The sequence below is a fragment of the Neodiprion fabricii genome, chromosome 5 (genome assembly GCF_021155785.1).
Source record: "Neodiprion fabricii isolate iyNeoFabr1 chromosome 5, iyNeoFabr1.1, whole genome shotgun sequence".
NCBI classification, from domain to species: Eukaryota; Metazoa; Arthropoda; class Insecta; order Hymenoptera; family Diprionidae; genus Neodiprion; species Neodiprion fabricii.
In genome coordinates this window covers 30,791,553-30,809,682 of record NC_060243.1, presented here as the reverse complement: position 1 = coordinate 30,809,682, position 18,130 = coordinate 30,791,553, and the positions used below count along the sequence as shown (strand labels likewise).

General features: G+C 38.8%; 3 protein-coding genes across 6 annotated transcripts; all 3 read right to left on the bottom strand.

The window, feature by feature from the left end:
• Window positions 1–336: 336 nt before the first annotated feature.
• LOC124184022 (small glutamine-rich tetratricopeptide repeat-containing protein alpha-like) lies at window positions 337–3,798 on the bottom strand. 3 transcript variants are annotated; one of them, XM_046573308.1, is made up of 4 exons: window positions 3,748–3,798; window positions 2,806–3,147; window positions 2,018–2,506; window positions 337–1,829 (listed from the first exon to the last, which is right to left on the bottom strand). In XM_046573308.1, the coding sequence occupies exons 2-4, from the start codon at window positions 3,123–3,125 to the stop codon at window positions 1,718–1,720; spliced, it is 921 nt and encodes a 306-aa protein (XP_046429264.1). In that variant the 5' UTR covers window positions 3,126–3,147; window positions 3,748–3,798; the 3' UTR covers window positions 337–1,717. The 3 variants fall into 3 exon arrangements, with proteins under 3 accessions (XP_046429264.1, XP_046429263.1, XP_046429262.1); XM_046573307.1 differs by having other exon boundaries at window positions 3,613–3,780; XM_046573306.1 differs by having other exon boundaries at window positions 3,609–3,779.
• Window positions 3,799–4,287: 489 nt separating this feature from the next.
• On the bottom strand, window positions 4,288–12,805 carry LOC124184021. The gene is made up of 18 exons (XM_046573305.1): window positions 12,675–12,805; window positions 12,454–12,574; window positions 12,162–12,367; window positions 11,790–11,998; window positions 11,382–11,677; window positions 10,956–11,059; window positions 10,659–10,857; window positions 10,025–10,558; window positions 9,751–9,945; window positions 9,211–9,429; window positions 7,870–9,122; window positions 7,090–7,780; window positions 6,507–6,724; window positions 5,576–6,215; window positions 5,102–5,346; window positions 4,818–5,025; window positions 4,632–4,711; window positions 4,288–4,528 (listed from the first exon to the last, which is right to left on the bottom strand). Exons 1-18 carry the CDS (start codon window positions 12,696–12,698, stop codon window positions 4,379–4,381), a joined length of 5,592 nt encoding a protein of 1,863 aa, XP_046429261.1. The 5' UTR covers window positions 12,699–12,805; the 3' UTR covers window positions 4,288–4,378.
• Window positions 12,806–12,982: 177 nt separating this feature from the next.
• Window positions 12,983–18,003, bottom strand: LOC124182663 (delta(24)-sterol reductase-like). Of its 2 annotated transcripts, none has more exons than XM_046570202.1 (6): window positions 17,875–18,003; window positions 15,852–16,007; window positions 14,673–14,778; window positions 14,223–14,576; window positions 13,737–14,107; window positions 12,983–13,510 (listed from the first exon to the last, which is right to left on the bottom strand). In XM_046570202.1, the coding sequence occupies exons 2-6, from the start codon at window positions 15,969–15,971 to the stop codon at window positions 13,178–13,180; spliced, it is 1,284 nt and encodes a 427-aa protein (XP_046426158.1). In that variant the 5' UTR covers window positions 15,972–16,007; window positions 17,875–18,003; the 3' UTR covers window positions 12,983–13,177. The 2 variants fall into 2 exon arrangements, with proteins under 2 accessions (XP_046426158.1, XP_046426157.1); XM_046570201.1 differs by lacking the exon at window positions 17,875–18,003 and adding an exon at window positions 16,940–17,692.
• Between the last annotated feature and the right edge of the window lie 127 nt (window positions 18,004–18,130).

The window sequence follows — 18,130 nt, the reverse complement described above, 5'->3', positions numbered from 1 at the left end:
CCGGAATCAACGAACTTTGCTTGATTTATGATGATTATTGTAAACAGACCGATGAGGAGAATGAAGAATCAGGGTCCAGGGGTAGGTCATGGTGTATGTACTTCGCAAAATTACAGCAAATGGTCATTCGTTTTTTCGTATTCTCGGCGTGAATAAATTTCAAATTTATTCGATACCATGCTATTTGTCTTACTTCTGTGTTATTCTTTCAAAATCCAACGTAAAGTTTCGTTATTGACTCTCCTGTACCAGCCACTAGATCACAATAAATAAATACGGTATATCTAAATTCAGAGTGCATTGTCAAACGAGAGGGAAAGTTATTCGGAACAAGAATTGTTTGCTATATAGATTAATTGATTTCACAATTTGAATTGTTAATTCATTTATAATCGTCTATACTTTATTTAACACCTTATAAATTAGTATAATATTGTGATTTTTCCCATTTGCTTTTACACTATGCATCTACCTAAGTGTAAGTATATATGTATGCATGTGTACAGATAATTTAAGGGGCGATTTTTTAGCATGATTCTTCCCCTGATTTTTTTTCTTAGTTTTTACAGCATTCACTTCATAATTATACTCAACAATTCGTATAATATTGAGGCATATATTACTAAACTTTTGCTAAAGGTTTACAATCGATCGTTGATCAATCCAAAAATGCAGCAAATCATCGTCGTTTATTCGTGTGCTATACTTATACGTGTAGTGTTTAAACATGATACGTATTAAAAACGTATATTTTCGTGAAACCATTTTGCAATATATATGTACAAAAATAGAAAACGGAAGCCTAAGCAAAACATAGAATAGAACGAACAGAGGAAAAAAATAGTTACAATGTGGTGCGCTATCGCATAAGTTATTGGAATACCAATGAAATAGCCTTCCTAATCTCTAATATTATACAATGTCCAATACCTCTTTACTCTCTAAAAATTCGCCTAAATTAGGTTACTTTCGGTTTCCGGAATCGATAAACAGCCCGTTCTACGGAATAACCAGACTTTCTTAGGTCTATGCTGTCTTGTGTAAAATTTAAGATGGCAAAATCGATGAAAAATCCTCTCGTCACCATTTCTATCGTCATATTCTAGCATATTTGGAAATTGCGTTTGAAAATAAGATCCAACTTTTGCAAAGTTTGAAACGCAGGATGAATTTTTGTTTCAACTCAATCATGATTTCCTTTATAAAATAAAACTGCATTTCAAAATGGCTGCCGAAATTTACGAAATAATAATGTATTTCAATGTGGTACTTTAAAAAGTTGGACCGGAATTGATCAAACACATGTAAATTTTACGGCCTGCATAATAGAGTCTATTTTATTAAAGAAACATGTATACAAGGGACGTCGGTTTTTAAGAATCGCGACCACCTTAATGCTTTTTAAAAAGCATATTTCAGGCTTGTTTTCATTGAATTTTGAAAACAGGTTGTATTCGTTGCTGTAGTTCATGTAATTCTTCAACAAGTCATTTAGAAGGAAAAACGTGTAGATCAGACGTGTGTTTATCAAATCGTTAAAGATTTAGACGATGGTCAGTGACGGTGACGAGATTTCGGGAATTTTATAATTCTAACAATGAGAGGGAAAATTTTAAAGAATACCGAGGTACTCTACATATTTCTGCACAGTTGATAATGAAAATAACGACTCAAAGAATGATTTTTTCTTTAAACGGGGCAGTCTTATTTGGGATTTTCAATTTTCTTGCGGAGGTTCTGGATCGTTCGGATTTCCTCCCATTTGACGTCTCAGAGAATCTATCAGATCAGGATTTGCACTCTGCATTTGCTGTGCCAGCTGTTGACCCCTAGAAAAATACACCAATTTTTGCCATTAGAACATTCCGAGCATAGCATGATTACATGTAAACTCTATGAATATGAGATTACGTAAAAAAATAAGATTGTAAATATTTGTTTACAAAATGAATTTTTAAATACCCGATGCGTCAAGTTTTCATTTCACATTCGTGATAATAATAGATTGATTTCTTACGCCTCGATCAGAGCTTCCATTCGGCCTCCTTGTTCTACATTTCCGCTCATTAAATCACTCATCATGTTTTGCATTCCAGGGTCAGAGAGCATTAAACGAGCCATATTTCGAAGCGCAGGGTTACTGAGTAGGGAGCTCAAATCCATATTGGGTGCAGCTCCTCCTGCTCCTCCAGCCGAATTATTTCCAAGAACCATGTAGCCTACGCCCTGCTGGGCAAGTTTCTCTTCAGACAATTGTAAGTTCATTTTGTAACTCTCGTTACCCGGTTCCATTTCCAATGCCTTTTGATAACTCTGTTTGGCCTCTTTGTGCTTGTCTAAACTTGAATAAGCTAGCCCTAAACGTCCATAAGCCTTGCTGTAAGAAGGATCTATCGCAAGTGCTGTATGACAGTCCTTTATCGCTTGAGCATGATTTCCTATTTTACTATGCACCGCCGCTCGGTTGCAGTAATACACCGCGTTGCGGCTGTCCAATTGAATGGCTCTGAAATAGTACAGATCAAAGTATTTTATTGCAATATTTTCATCGCAAACAAAATCACTTGTTATTATTATTATTTCTTGACAGTCTCTCGACCTTTCAATGATTTGAGATTTTACAGAAAAATTCTGATCAGTACCAATGACAAGAGCAATAATCAAGTGTTCAGAATCATGTTGGAAATATTCTTCGTTCTCTTAAAATCGGCCTCTTAAATCACAAAATGAATGTAAAGTTTCATCGGCAAGGAATATTGCGAGTCTTTGATACATTTTAAATGATTTCATTAATGTTTCACCTACTTTGTGTAATTAGCTAAAGCTTCATGGTGTTTCTCAGCTTTCATAAGGTTGTTTCCCTCATTTTTGAGTCTTTCAGCTTCAGCTTTGGCCTCGGGCGTAGCCGGAGGTCCAAAATCAGGTTTGGCATTGTCAACAGCATTTTGGTATAATTCTAATAAATTAATGTTGGGCAAAGCATCGGAAGCTTGAACGTTGTAGGCACTTTCCAAACATTGAATTGCAACCTCCAAGCTCTCCCTTGAATTATCCGACAGATCACCATCCTCCAATTGCTGCGTTAATAACTGCACAACCGATGCAATTAATCCTTTTACTGCCATCTTGAGTTTGAGTTAATAATTACTGGAAAAGAAAGAAAGTCTTTGAGTTATCAAGACCGCCGATTCACATTTTTAACAAGAAAGAAAGATAGAAATAAGGAACAAAAAACAGAATAGCAGAACCATCTTTAAAGTTATTCAATCGAATATGGATTCATTTCTTTCTTGTGCGTTAGAAATTCGCAGAGAACCATTTTTTGTGGAATGAGGTGGCGAAAAAAAAAATTTCAAATCATTGCGGACGGTGATTATCTGCTAATTCATCCTCAGTGGGAAATTAACCGCTAAGTTTTACCCGCTTTTCGCACATCTTACGCGTCCGACTTCACATCTTACGGAATTATTGTTTTTAAATATCGATGTAAGTATGCATCAACTTGTGGTGAGGACTTGCTTTTAGATTTGTTATCCGTATTGCGTCGAGAGTAAATAGGCGCGTTGATAAATACCGACATAATTGATGGTAAAGTGTGATCAACGAACCTGCCTTTAAAGAATTGATAGTGAACGTGTTAAAACGAGTGGTACCAGCGCAAAAGCGGCGACAGCAAACGATTGATTAGGATAAAAATTTCTACGTGTCTACTCGGCTGGTAGGCCGGATCACCTTTTTTATACGTACAACTTATACCTATAACCAAAAAGATTGAACTGCTGCGGCCGGCTAACGCTTTGAGCATAGAGTAAATACATAAGTGAGACTGCCGATTTCGGGATGTTACTATTCTCCACCGCCAGAGGCGCTATCGTAATTTCCACTCCATTCTATGGCGCCAAAACCAAAGTGTCATTTGTTAAAACGGCACCAACGACGGCACGACTCACGCAAAAAGTCGGAGCTCCTTAATTCGCTAAAGCAGTTTCATCATTCTACGATATCCGTGGAAAAAATGGTGAATATTTCTTCAAATAACAAAGTTAGAATGACTTAGAAATTGGATTGAACGCGACATTGAACATTTGTTTTATGCAACAATGCAGAATTTATATTTCAGTAATAACGATATAATGTATAATAACACTTAACAAGGCATATAACATGGTGTATAATATAATAGTATATACGTATAACAATAGATTAATTATGATGATCACGTAAGAATAAATTAGTATAAATTAATTTCAACAACGTTATTGGTAAGATTTACAATCTTTTTTTTTGTTTTTCAACATTTTTTTTCTTTTTTCCTAATTCCAAAAATATTGAAATGTTAAACATGCACGAGTGATTGAAGAAAATTCGAAATTTAATTTTATAAATTATTGACTGGCCCTTGTTGCACGATTTTGTAGACCGTGCTATTTGTCGTGGCACCGACAAAAATATATCGACGTTGAGAATAGTTGAACTGTGTCATTGTTTGAACACCGTCGAACCATTGTTGTATGCGCAATTGAAATCCCTGTACATAACAACGCAAAACTCGCAATTGAATAACTGATGTTGTATCTGCAAACTACTAAATTACGAGTATGTATGAAAAAATTTCTCTGATTTATTCTTACCCCGTAGTACATGTATTCATAGACAAAAAATCGTCCTTCTTCAGTGGTAACGATTACGAAGGCATCACTAGTCCCAGAAGCTAAGGTACGAATAAATGGCAGTGTTTAATAAAGAAATCGAAGGCATGCGTAGAAAGTTTTCAAAAATTTGGCAAAATAAGTATGTGTGATCTGAGAATTTTTTACCTCCAGAATAAAATACTTCGATAGTTTTCACCAGCGATTGATGAAATAGACTTTGATAAAAATAGTAGTTATCAAATATTCTATTGTAATAAAAAATGTGTACAGAATTGGCCAGAGGATCATCGAGTAATACGAAATATTCGTTTTCCAGTATCAAACTCTTGACATTCTGGCTTCCTCCGGTCCGAAAGCTCCTCAACAGTTCAAACTGAAATGAAGTAAACCTCTTCGTCGTATGCGTATAGTTCGATTTTATAAACAGTTGGAAAAAAAGCATTGCTCACCTTAGATTTGCGTATTTTAAAACGATGGATCTGAGATTCGGCTGGGCGTTGTGCACAGGCTATAAGAAGATGTATTCCGTGCCTCTTGGTGGCAAAAATATCCAAAGCGATTGCACCACTCGTTCGAATTTTTTGCACCAAAGTAATTTCACCACTAGACAAGTTTATCTCGTAAACCAATGAATTTACTTCGTGGGATTTGACGAATGCGTCGTAGTAAATGGCAAGGACGACGTAGAATTTTTCTGCGAAATTACAGCAGAATTAGGAACGAATCCGAGAGTTTTCTGTGAAACTTGTTGCTCAACGCCAGCATGTAGGCAACTGAAGTTATATTTTCTATCACGTTACGTGTTCGAAGTGTATCAAGGGTTGCCTATTTACTGGCACTGAGTGGTGAGTTTCACAGAAAACTCCTGCTGCAATTCAAACTTACTACAATCAGACGCGAACAGTACATTAAAGAAATTTTACCCCCGATCATAAAGGTCTTGGCATCGCTGAGATAACCGCCAATTTCCAAGCGCTCTGCCTCGACGTGTCCCTTGATCTGACCGGTTGGCATCTTCTCGGAAGTCATCCACGAAACCGTAGTGATTTCGGCGGCGTGATTTTCGTGTGTGCAATGGGGACCGCTTGATGTGACGTTGCTGACGATTATCATTCCGAAACGGGACTCTAATTCGTGGAAATTATAGACAGTTCTCGCGCCATCAATCTTCCAAATTTTACACTCGTAATCGAGGAGTTCAGCCACATATTGAGCAGGGCACAGACAAGAATCCGGCAAACCGCAGTGCCGGCCTTGTTCGACGCCGTAAAGGTTCAATTTGGTCATCGATTCTACGCTGACGGTTTGAATTTTACGGATGTTTGGGGCCCGGATAACGAGTTCTTGATCCACGTCCAAGTAGAAGAAAATATCCGGCATTGATGCGGTAGCGTTTATCGATCTGTCGATTATTTTGTCTATGTATGATTGACCGGTTTCGAGGTTTTTTATCATGGTGTTTACTTCGCTCGTTATTTCCCCTGACAGATCGGTCAATTTGATACCGTTCACTAGATCGGATACGGAAATGTCTGAATGAGTCTCAAAGTCTGCTGCAAAGATCTGCCGGAGGGAAATATATAAAATTACGTGAACAAGTTTGAGGTATACATGATGCGTTTTCGTGGATGCGCATCAGAAGACCCCTAATTATAGGCAATTCAGGGTAGAATTCCACTCTGAGCAGCTCCGAGTTTCGCGTCAGCCGTGAACAAATGAATAGTGAAATTGCCTAGATTGGACTTGTACTCCGAATTGCCTGTAGTTAGGGGTCTTCTGATATGCTTCCACGAAAACATACAGTATGAAAAAGAGTTGTTGCAAAAGGTATAAAAATGGGATTTTTGTACTCACGATGTTTCCATCGATCAGGGTATCCACGTTGTTGAAAATACCGTTTTCGTACTCGTGCGTCACGGAGATTTCATTTATTAGACCGACGTTTACTCTACCGTGGACACTCAGATCTTTGACGAATACCTTTTCCCCCGATATTAACTGTGTCTCTGAACTGTCGCTGAGCACGACGTCGGAGATTCGGATGCCATTTATGGACGGTAAATTCGCGTTTTCTGTACGAAGAAGGCCAGTTAGTGGCTAAATCAGCAAATGAGAAGTTTGAGGTGGTTGCAAGGTTGGAGAAAAATTTATACTTCTTGTCAGCTTAACTACGAAATACTCAAAAATGATAGGGGGAAAATAGTGAATTTGTAGAACATAATCTTTTGAATAAAATGAGCCATCGTAGAGTAAAAAGTTTTGAAATAAACCATCGATGTCTAAGCTTTTGTTTGTAATTCCACTATTTTCTATTGTTGTATCTTTGAAGGGATATTCGCAGCGCACGAATAATTCAATAAATACTAAATGCACGAATATTTCGTAATAAATTGGTCAATAAGTAACGATTTTTAGTCCGATTGAGGCTAAAACTTACGGGTAACGAAGACCGCGTCACGGAAAATAACGTCGCAATAAACGTCATGGTTTCCGTCAAGCGTGACTCGGTTTTTGATGAACGTATCGATGTCCACACCGTCGATTTTTCCCACACGCAGTTCACTTTGCACTTGGAGATGTAGAAATTTCGTATTGCTCGGAAGCGTGTAATTGATGGTTGCAATACCGTGAGTCGGCAGACCGTGAACCTTTCCGGTTACGTCCAAATGCTCGATCTTTACCTCATTGCGAAATATCGTATGACCAGTCACCGTTTCGGTATCGAATTTCCTTACTATTGAAGAGTTTAACGCCAGTATATCCCAGTCGTTTACTTTGCGGATACCGATGTTACCGGAAACCTTCAATTCCCCGACCGTCAAACCTTTGGCAAAGTATTTCTCCCCCTTTATTGCTATCGGCTTTCCATCGGGAATAACCGCGTCTAAAACTATCGACGCAATATCTATTCCTCCAATAATTTTTGAACTTGTTAAACGGAAGGCACGAACGTTTTCTGCGAATATAACTTCCCCCGTTATGATTTGATTCGTATTTTTCGTCACAGCTTTGTCAAAGAGATACGACATGGACTCCAATTTCGGCAATGATTTCTCCCACGATATACTTCCGTCCACTGTAAGCTGTGCGATTCGATTGTATGGAATTAGCAGAGCATTTTCGTAAATCTGTAAAAATTATGTCAGCAGTTATTGAGGTTGCTTAATTGTACTGAATTAGTCAAACTCGGATTAATCTGATCCGTTCAATTACATACCTCGCGAACATCCAAGTTGTTCAAGTAACCGGTGATTATGTCCCCCTTTACCAATAAATTTGAGAATGTAATATCCCCCTCGATTATCAAGGGGTCAGTAACTAGCGCCAAGTTTGTAACATTGACGCCGTTTATCGTATGAGCTTTTAAATAACTGGCCTCAATTTTCTCGAATTTAAATTTCCCGCTAATTGTCTGACACTCAGTTTTTGACAGCGCGTTGGCAACGAGGTCTTCCACTTTGATATTGTTCAACAAGTTGGCGTTTAGATCTCCGAATACGACGAAATTTTCGAATATCGACTGCCCTTTCAGCTCTACGTAATCGGTCGATAATTTTGTGATGAAATTTTCGCAGGTCATGCCGTTTACAAAGTCTACTTTCAGATTTCCAGTAACTATTAAATCCCCGTCGACGGTTATGTTCTTTATCGAGGTGACGTCTTTGTATTTTAACATTTTTTCAAAATCGCTCATCTTCAAATTGTTCATTTCTACCACCGCGAAATTCTCCGTCTCGAGCTGGTCGATTTCTAAATAATCCATTTCATAGCTCTTGTCGACGTACATTACTTCGTTGAAGAAATTTCTCAAGTTTATACCGTTGAAAAAATCAGCCCATAATTCGTTCACACTGATTCCATTCCTCACTACTAGATTTTTGTATTTTATTTTACCAGTTATCTTCGCGCCGATATTTCCGCTCATTATAAAATCGATTGGAATTTTGTTGTAACTTTCGGCGTTTAAATTAGCCACCGTAAGATTTTTTATATAAATTTTCTGATTCACGAATAACACATCGTCAGTTACCAGAACAGAATCTATGGGCAATTCTTCTCCACCTTCGACAACAATTGCACCGTCAATTTCAAATTTTTTGAAGTGTAAAGGGCCGAATTTTTTCGGTATTTCCGTTGCGGTTGTGTACAAAAAATCGTCTTCTTTGTAACCGTTCAAATAATCGGATCGTAAATCGTCTATCGTTATTCCTCCAGTCAATTTAACGTCGTTGGGTATCATTTGATCGGTCGACTTTGTCCAGTAATTTTTAAACAAATAATCCAAGTCCACTTTCTCTCCTTTCAAGTAAAGCGAACAACTAGGATTCAGCTTTAGATCCCTTATCGACAAGTCACCGTTTATCTCGACATCATCGTACATCTGAATCGGTCGAACGTCGAAATTTACCGACACACCATCAGCGACGAAGAGTTCTTCGGTTACTCGAAGGTTGCGGAAAGTAACGTGTCCTTAAAAATGTCAAACAGACTAAGATTATAATCCATGGGCAAGGCAGAAATTTATAAATATAATTGAAAGAAATGCTTTGATAAATACCCGAAATCACATTTTCTTTCGATATTCTAGCAGCCTCGTTTACGTCAACGTTGTTAATTCTTTCCACAACAAGATCGTCGACTTGTAAGTTTTTCATGTAAAATTCTCCATCCAATATTTGGTCAGTCGACTTTGTGAGTAACCGATTTGCGTTTATCCCATATGTCGCGTTCATTGTTAAACTGTAAACGTCCAATCCTCGTTTGTAGAAAATGCTACCTGTAAAAAACAGGACGACATATCGCAGTGCAGGAGAAATTCTTCGTGAAAACTGGTGCTGTGTGATTAATCGAATGATCGTTTTTCCAATTAAACAATTAATCGACGGTTTCGATTAACAGCTTTTACGATTAATTGAATAATTATAGTTGCCTCATAATAATTCGAAATCGAATCGAAACCGTCGATTAATCGAAATCGTTGTTTAATCGATTAATTGGAAAAACGACTAATCGATGCTGCTTAATCGATTAATCGCAGAGCACTAAAAACCAGCCGAAATGGGATTTCATATTTTTACATTCAAATCCGAATACTGACCTTTTATCTCCTGGTTTAAACCTATGATAAATAAATCGTCAACAAATGATTCCAGGTCCAAATTGTTAAGTCGCGAAACACCGATATTGTCCAGAATTAGATCAGACTGAACGATAATTTTGTCTTTCAGAATCTTGACGCTGTCCGAAAAAAAGTCGATCGCTGTTTGATCAGGATTATTAGTCGTAAGCCAATCTACGCAAGAGATGAAAAATAGACGTTTTATTATTGGTTTGACTTGCAAAAATTTTCTCGAAATCTTACACAAACTCACTTGCAAACGGAATGCCGCATATCGAGGCGATTTCCAAGTTCTCAATAGTGATGCTGCTGCCTCTTAAGGGTGCGGAAAATTTTTGATCCCTCGTGTAAGAAAATACGTCATCCAATTCGACCTTTTGATCGTTCAAAATGCTCACTGTCAGTGAATCCAAGTGCATTTCATCCAGGTATGCATCTCCTTCAACAACAATCGTTCCCTCGATCTCTGCAATCGTATTACTGTAAATAAATTCGGTCGAACTTTTCAGCAAAAAATCTGCCACAAGTTCCATCTCAGCCAAGGCAATCGCAAGTTCTGTAGGCGTAAGAATATTCGCCGGTGCTTCGAGGAGAAGATTCACGATGCTTCCAGAATCCATTATCAACTCGTTGAAATCCAACGGGGAAGAGACAACGATGCTTTCCGAAAAAGGCAGAAGAGATGGCCACGAATTGTAGGCTAACTCGACGGCCGGCATACGTTTTTTAAGTAAATCCTTAAGCTGCTTTAAGTACTCCAACGTACCGTCGACTTTGTCGGTTATGTCTGTCGATATTGGAAATTTAATGTTTGAAAATTTTTAAATCAAGGTCGAACAATTCGTTCGACTGTCGGTTATCATAGGAAAGATGAAGGTCAATTTTACCACGATGATATTTTTTGATCACCAGTTTGTACGGCTCGACACGGCACAATTTCCCTTGAGATTTTGTAACCAGAACGAGGATTATCGTTTTTCCTTGAACACGGGCGTTGAAATCTGTTATCAGATGTCTGTCCTTCGTTTCCAACAGATCCAATTTAGTGTAGGCAAGATTCATTATTTTGTAAAGCGAGAAAGTGTTCTGTAATGTGATTTTTGAACAAATTTGCGAATGACGTAAGTATTTGATTTTGGTCGTAAAACTCAATTAGGTAGAGCTTTATTCTCATTCGATCTCACCTGTTGAGCGACTAGCAGCAAAGTTTCGCCGTCGGCGTAAACCACGTTCACCTTAGTCGGTGATTTTATCTCGGGCAGTTCTATCCAAGTGAGAAATTCTTTGCCTGCATGTAGAGTAGAAAATCGTCGTATTGTGATTCGTGCTGTGCGATTAACCGATTAATCGGTAGCTTCGATTAATCGACGATTTCGATTAATCGATTAATCGAAGTTGCCTCATAATAATTCTGCCGTTAAGTCGATATATGACTAATCGATTGATCGAAAAATCAAAAAATTCATCGATCACCGTTGATTAATCGATTAATCGGAAAAACGATTAATCGAAAAAGCGATTCATCGAAGCTGCCGATTGATCGATTAATCGCACAGCATTAATTGGTGACTATTTTCCACATCCATTACAATCGTACATAAGCGACTTACCGTCCCACCAGAAAACTTTACTGGCGCTTAGTTCATTGATCACCAATAGAAACATCTCTGTGTCGTGCTCGTAGTGATGGATCGACGTTGGTCCATCCGTGGCTAAAAATTGTATTCTTTCAACTGCTCCATTCTTGAATTTGAAAACCTCCGTGCCTATTCTCGGGTAACCTTTAACATTCTGGGCAAAAATTACAATCGTAAAGTGCTTGTAGTTCATTGTTGTCACCGCAATTGCTCCGGTAGTCGAAACCTCCGCTATGACGTCCATGTAAGTGCCGGTCCATCGATAAATTCTGGTTAAGACAAAGAAAAAAAAAAGGAAAAAATAACAAATATAAATAACACAAGCTCATCGTCAATGAAAATCGTTCTGTGATTAAAGCTGATGAAACCTCGGACTCTTACACAGAGGGAACGGCAAATTGACCGCTATTATCGGCCACGACTAGGTAAAGTTGGTTAACTTGGGTGAAAAATTTCGCGTCCATTGGAAGTCCGCGGTGCTTGATTATTTGGCAAAAACGCAAATCGTTCACGTTCGGTCCAACGTGGAGACTGCATGAACCGTCCACTTGGCATATCAGTAGATAGAACGATTTCTTGTAGGCGATACTCTGTGCACGAAAGAGACGAAGGTCGATAAATTCACAATCTGAGTGCATCGTGACGAGTTAATGGAATTCGTTCAATTAATGCTTACGAGCACTTGATCACTTTACCTTATACTTTGAAATTTGCAGCGTTCGTGATAGTGAATATGCACAATTATAAACTTACTCTGACAAATTTAGCTGGCTTTTGCTGACTTATTGAGGTAACCTGGCGCAGCATTACACTCTGAGAAACGTCCATCTCGACACGAAGCACCCGATCATTCGCCAGGACGAATGTTTCGTCGAGGAAATTCAAGGCTAGGGCGTTATCAGAATCCAAGGATTTACCCCATAAATTGTTCCATTCAATTTTGTACGATCGAACGTCAACTGTACAGTATTTTAATAAATATCAAATATTATTTTATAAACAAATTATAAGGACGGTTTATTTTTAAGTTTCATCAAGAATATACCTGGCAAGGGATCTTTGATATAGGATTTGGCTATTGCCACTTTTATCTCTCTCTGCTTTCTCGTCAAATATTCCTCCGCTACTTCTGTCGTACATTTTGGGACGATCGCACACACGAGTAACTGCGTTGCAAAATAGAAATATCGAGAAACGATCGGATTTCAGACTAACAATATTTGAATATTCGTACTATTAAATATACAATTACAAGCCACTACTCACAAAATATCCCAAAATTTTCTTCATATTTTTTGTTACGATAAAACTAACACATTGTATGGAATAAATCCAGTGCTCTGGATTAGTTGTACCGAGATCAAACACACCTTAAGACTGTTGTCGAATTAGTGCGAGCGTGAACTTGGCTGAATGGTGACAGGGAGAAGATAGAATTATTAGCTGTTATGGTGACGATGGTTGAGCTGAGTCGAAAATAAACATGCTTACTTCGTAAGGATAGAGAAGTAGAACAAAAAATTTGGAGCTTAAAATTCTCGAGGAAAAACATTCAGGTTCAATGTCTCTGTCGCTTTGTTTATTTATATATTTATTTATTTATTTATAAATAAAATAGCATAGTAGTTCCATTTACCCATATATCAAAGCAATGGTATCTATATCCATTGCGATTCAGTAAATGATATTCTATCGTAATAATAATATGTAGTATTATTACATGCATGTAATAAATTCCAGGTGCCTGCAGCGACGGTTCGAAACGTCAGCTATAGCCTAGCAGTTTTCTTCACCTTGTCATAAACCTCGGGAAAGGCAATTTTGCACTGCAGTCTGTCCCTAACTTTGTCATAAAGTGTGTGATCGAACATCTTCCGGAACTCCATCCTCGTCGTGTAAGTATCCGCGTAAAGCATCTGGTATCCATTTACTTTCCGGACAAATTCCTCAATGTCCCTTGTCGATTCCACCGGCTTAAATCCCTTTACCTTCGGCACTCCGTACACACCGATATCCACGTACATCCTATCGTCCGATGTTCTCGAATTGACCAATCCCGGTTCGGCCGTCAATTTGAACGGACACAACCATAACGGGTAAACCTGTGCTTGGAAATAATCACAGCGTAAGTCGGAAGAAAAAATAATAGTTGCGAATGATTTGATTGATATATAATTGCCGAGACATGAGCAAATTATGACAGTCTTGACATTGATAGGAATTTGAAATTGTTCAACAGCTAATTATGATCAATGTAAATATCCGCCGCTAATGCTAATTGAATTTTATTATTTGTAAAGAATTTTTCATCGACACAATTCTGATCACCTGAACAGATTGATGAAATTTCAAAATACTGTCTTCCAGGTGCTCGATCGGCACAAGCATGTCTTGAATAATGTGGTTTTCTTCGTAGAGTTTTTTCGTCGCAGCGGTTTGGGTCAGCTTCAGGAGAGAAACCTTTGGCGGCATCATCCAACCGGCGAGTAGTCTGAAAATCGGATTGTTACCGAACGGTATGATGTCCTGGAGCTCCCAGAACAACGATCTGGTGTGTCTGTGATAGTAGTCTCTGAGTGGAATGTATTCCGTCCTTGGACCGCCATCAAACTTGCTCTCAACGTGCTTGAAGAACCAAGGCTTATACCATCGACCAATTCTGTTGACCAGGTCTTCATCCGCTTCGGAAACCATATTTCCTGTAGGAGCGATGAAGGAATGGAGATGGTTTTCAGGTATGTTGCAATAATGTATTGGAATCTGTTATCCATGTATTCTTTTGTCTTATCTTACGCTTCTCCATTTACAACTGACCGGTCATAATCACTCCTCGTTCTTTTGAGAACATCAGACCCTCGACGAACTGGTTGTCTTCCTTCTTCAAGGTTTGCCTCCTGAACACTTCGCACGCCTCTTTCAGAGAGTTGACCGGTTCGTACTCAAGTTTGACGTACTTTAACGCTGGTACTATCTGTATGTCCACCGACAACAGGAAGCCCAAGGTTCCGTGGGACCATGGAATCGAGTAGAAGAGATCCGGATCGTTTTCCTTCGTACATCTGACGATCGAACCGTCGGAAAGCACGACTTCGAAGGCTCGGCAGATATGCTGAAACAAACCGTGCTTGTGCGAACTCGTCTCGATTCCCGTTCCCATAACCAAGCCACCTGAGGATCACGGAGAAAGGTGGGTTACTGGTTGGATATCGGTTATTCGAAGTCGTCGAACACTAGACTTCATTCCTTTACTGACGAAGTACATACCGACTGTCAAATCATCAATTTCGGGTAAGACAGGTATCGTCCATCCTAAGGGACCCAAAGTTGCCGTCAGCTGACCCATCGTCACCATCGGCTCGACTCGTACATACTGTAAAAAGCATCGCCACTGAGTTTGGTTTGTGATAATGAACACATTCGAGCTCTCTTTAGAAAAATCTATCCATCCGTCAAACTTCCGCGATGATCTCGAAAACGGCCTAGTAAAAAATCTGAAACTAATAGGACTTGGCAGTCCCATAAAAAAGTTTTGAAAGAAAAATGAAGAAAAAAAAATCCGACAAACGAAACGTTGATGAAATTTTTTCAAAATAAATATATAAACTGGGAAAAACACTATCATTAATTTAGAGAAAGTAATAAGAAGGAAAAAGTATAGGTTTATCGGTAAGATATTGAAAATCGATTTGTTTCCGGTAGAACCGAAAGTTCAAACTAAACGGGACGTGACAATTTTTCGTGCCCGTCATTTGCTTGTAAAATCTTGCAGGTTTCAAATTTTTTTTTGAACACACCACCAAACGGACATTTACTGATATCATTATCGCGACCATTTATGCGACATGCTGACTCGCCGCGATCCGCAACTACGCGGTCCGACCACTTTCTCGCGTTTTTAGTACTATAACAAAGTTTAGCGCCAATTTTCAACTATCGAAAAGCACTTATAGTGGATGTTATAATTAAACGTACTTCAAAGTATGCCGCCGCCAGGTGTCCTGCAGCCTGACTTGGCGAGTGAGCGCTGACGCATGCACACATTTAATCCTACTTCATATTGAAATATGAACCATTAAAAACCATTGGGTGTAAAAACTTACCCTAGAAAATAAATCGTCAACCCTGTACGACATTTCCGTCACCTAATTGAATAAATGGGTGTATCCTCTCTTTAAGGTCATGTAGTACTCCTACCTTTACCTTCTACCTTTGCCATTCGTTTGTTTATTTAATATAGAAAGAAAAAATGGTGAGTTTGCTCGGTCGGTAAAGGTGGGCGTACTACATGACCTTAAAGAGTATCCCAGAATCTTTCCAAGCTATGCGAATCGATATCTCCGTCTCTACGCAATAATTTTTGAATTGGGGTCCCCAGCGCCCCGGTGGCACATCACCGGTTTTATACAGGAGATGTACAGCGTGAGGGCGAAAGCAAAAATTTACCTGCTCTCCGACGTTCACTTCTAAGACGTCTACCAAGTTGACGTTCACCTTGAACATGGAAGATTTGTATCGCGGCTGCCTGAAGCTCATTGTTTGCCATCCTGGACGTGCCGTGCACATTTGCCGGTCTGCTCCACTCTCTTTCCATTTTTTAACCTAAAAGTTTTACTTGCAATTAACATTTGTACTCTTCCATGGTATACAATCAATGAATGACGACGATGCAGGTGTTCGAAATTATCGGTGCTCAATATGTTGTTCAAAGTCCACGTACTTTGTTTTTTATTATTATTATTGTTGTTATTTTCACGTAATCAACCCGCCAATTTTTTCAACCGTCACCGAAAATTTGGAAAAATTGGCGAATAATTATATACTCTTTTTGCGATTTTGTTGAAAATGATTAGAGCAGTGAACATGAAAATGTGGTTCAGGGCGAGAAAGGCGACGCCTTTGGGAAATTGATTAAAATCGATGCGCCACTCTCGCGCGCTTTTTCATATTTAAACGGATCGTTGTCGCCGTGGTAACGAGGCCACTGCAGTGCTTTGTACGTGTATGCATACATGCCGACATTAATTCAGAGACGAGTAGTCTTTCGGCCGAGCCGATTACGTTGGTAACGCAGACAGAGCCCGTAGCGGGCAGCCAACAGTGGCACTGCAGACTGAATCTGCGTTACCAACGTAATCGACTTGGACGAAAAACTAGCCGTCTCTGAATTAATGTCCACGCATGTACGTTACATTTATCAGCTCTACGCACGCATTTCCTTCTAACCTACTGAGGCACCGTTATGTATTTGTAATTCCTTCAGTCACAGTGGGATGCTTAGCGTCCTACCTGAAAATTTTCATGTCCTAGACTTATCACAGTTTATTTACAACTTCAAATAATCGTTGTTACTTCGTACAATCCCAAAAGAAACCTGAGTAACAAGTTCGGGCCAAAATATTGACGAACGCTCGCAATTATTTTTGGCGATAGTGAATAGTATCAGTGTATCATACATGTATGATTCTAAGACGATTGGAAGAAGGTTATATCGTGATATTAATTTAATATGAAGCTATACGTTTTAATCTTACCTGTGTCTGTACATCCCGTATTTTTTTCTCGTGAAATTTAGGAGCACTGCTCAGCTTAAATACTATCCAATTTCGCGTGTGGTTGAATACATCAAAGCCGAGGGACAGTGGCATAAGGAAACAAATCGCGAACAACCATCGATAATTGATAAGCACGTGCTCAAACAACAAGTCCACATTGGGCAGCATTTCAAATGATTTTTCACAACTCTTACGATTGTCTTTTGACACTGTCAACTTGAAAACAAAATCACAGTTGTATATCCCGAGAGAAACGTCAACGTTTTAGATCATATAGATATGTCTAGGTATGTATTTGAATTTCAAACTTCCGAAAACAACTGAAAGACGTGCCGTTGGTATATTGATTTAAATTGAAAACTAAATATATACGTAACGTTCTGATTTCAAACTTTTGAAACTTCACGTTCGTAGTTTTAACTTTCGAACGTTTCTTATCACTCAGATTTAATCTCCAATCAAAGACACAAAAGCTTCGAAGAGCACTGCGTTCTTTTTACTTTCGAGCGTTGGTTGGTATGAAAAATTTTCAATTCATGTTAGAACTGATCTTCGCCTCGTTATTATACTTTTGTACACCGACTGTGGCGTCTGTGTTTATTTATTTATTTATGGTTCTGTATTAATTTCGACAAATCCTTGCATCGGATTATCTAATCGCGTAGCGGTACAGTGACGTTAAACGCAAAGCGCGCGTCTTTGCTTACCGCCGGATCGTCGAATACTACAAGTAGACCTCGACACCGGTAGGTTATACTACACCTACCTAAGTTGTAGCTTACTTATATCGCAGGGGAGATATTTATCTATGTCCAACGTCGTTGATAGTTGATTATTCGATGAATAAACTATAACGCCTTCGTGTTCGCTGCTTGAAATACTATTCTCACGTTGTAGATATAATATATACCTACGTTTTACTCTGCGTACGTAACACGGAGGTGCTGCTAATCCATCCAGAGTACATCATCCACTGTCGAGTTATTTCCCGCAAGCATTAACATTGTCGTAACACCGCTTGACGTTGAACATCCATCGGTATATATACTTTACCCTGTGCACCTGCAATATAGCTGGTGAGAAAATTTTATCTGAACAGTTCATGTATTCGGAACATTTGAAACTTATCAGCTTGTAAAAACATGTGTAACATTCTTCGAAAGGAAATCG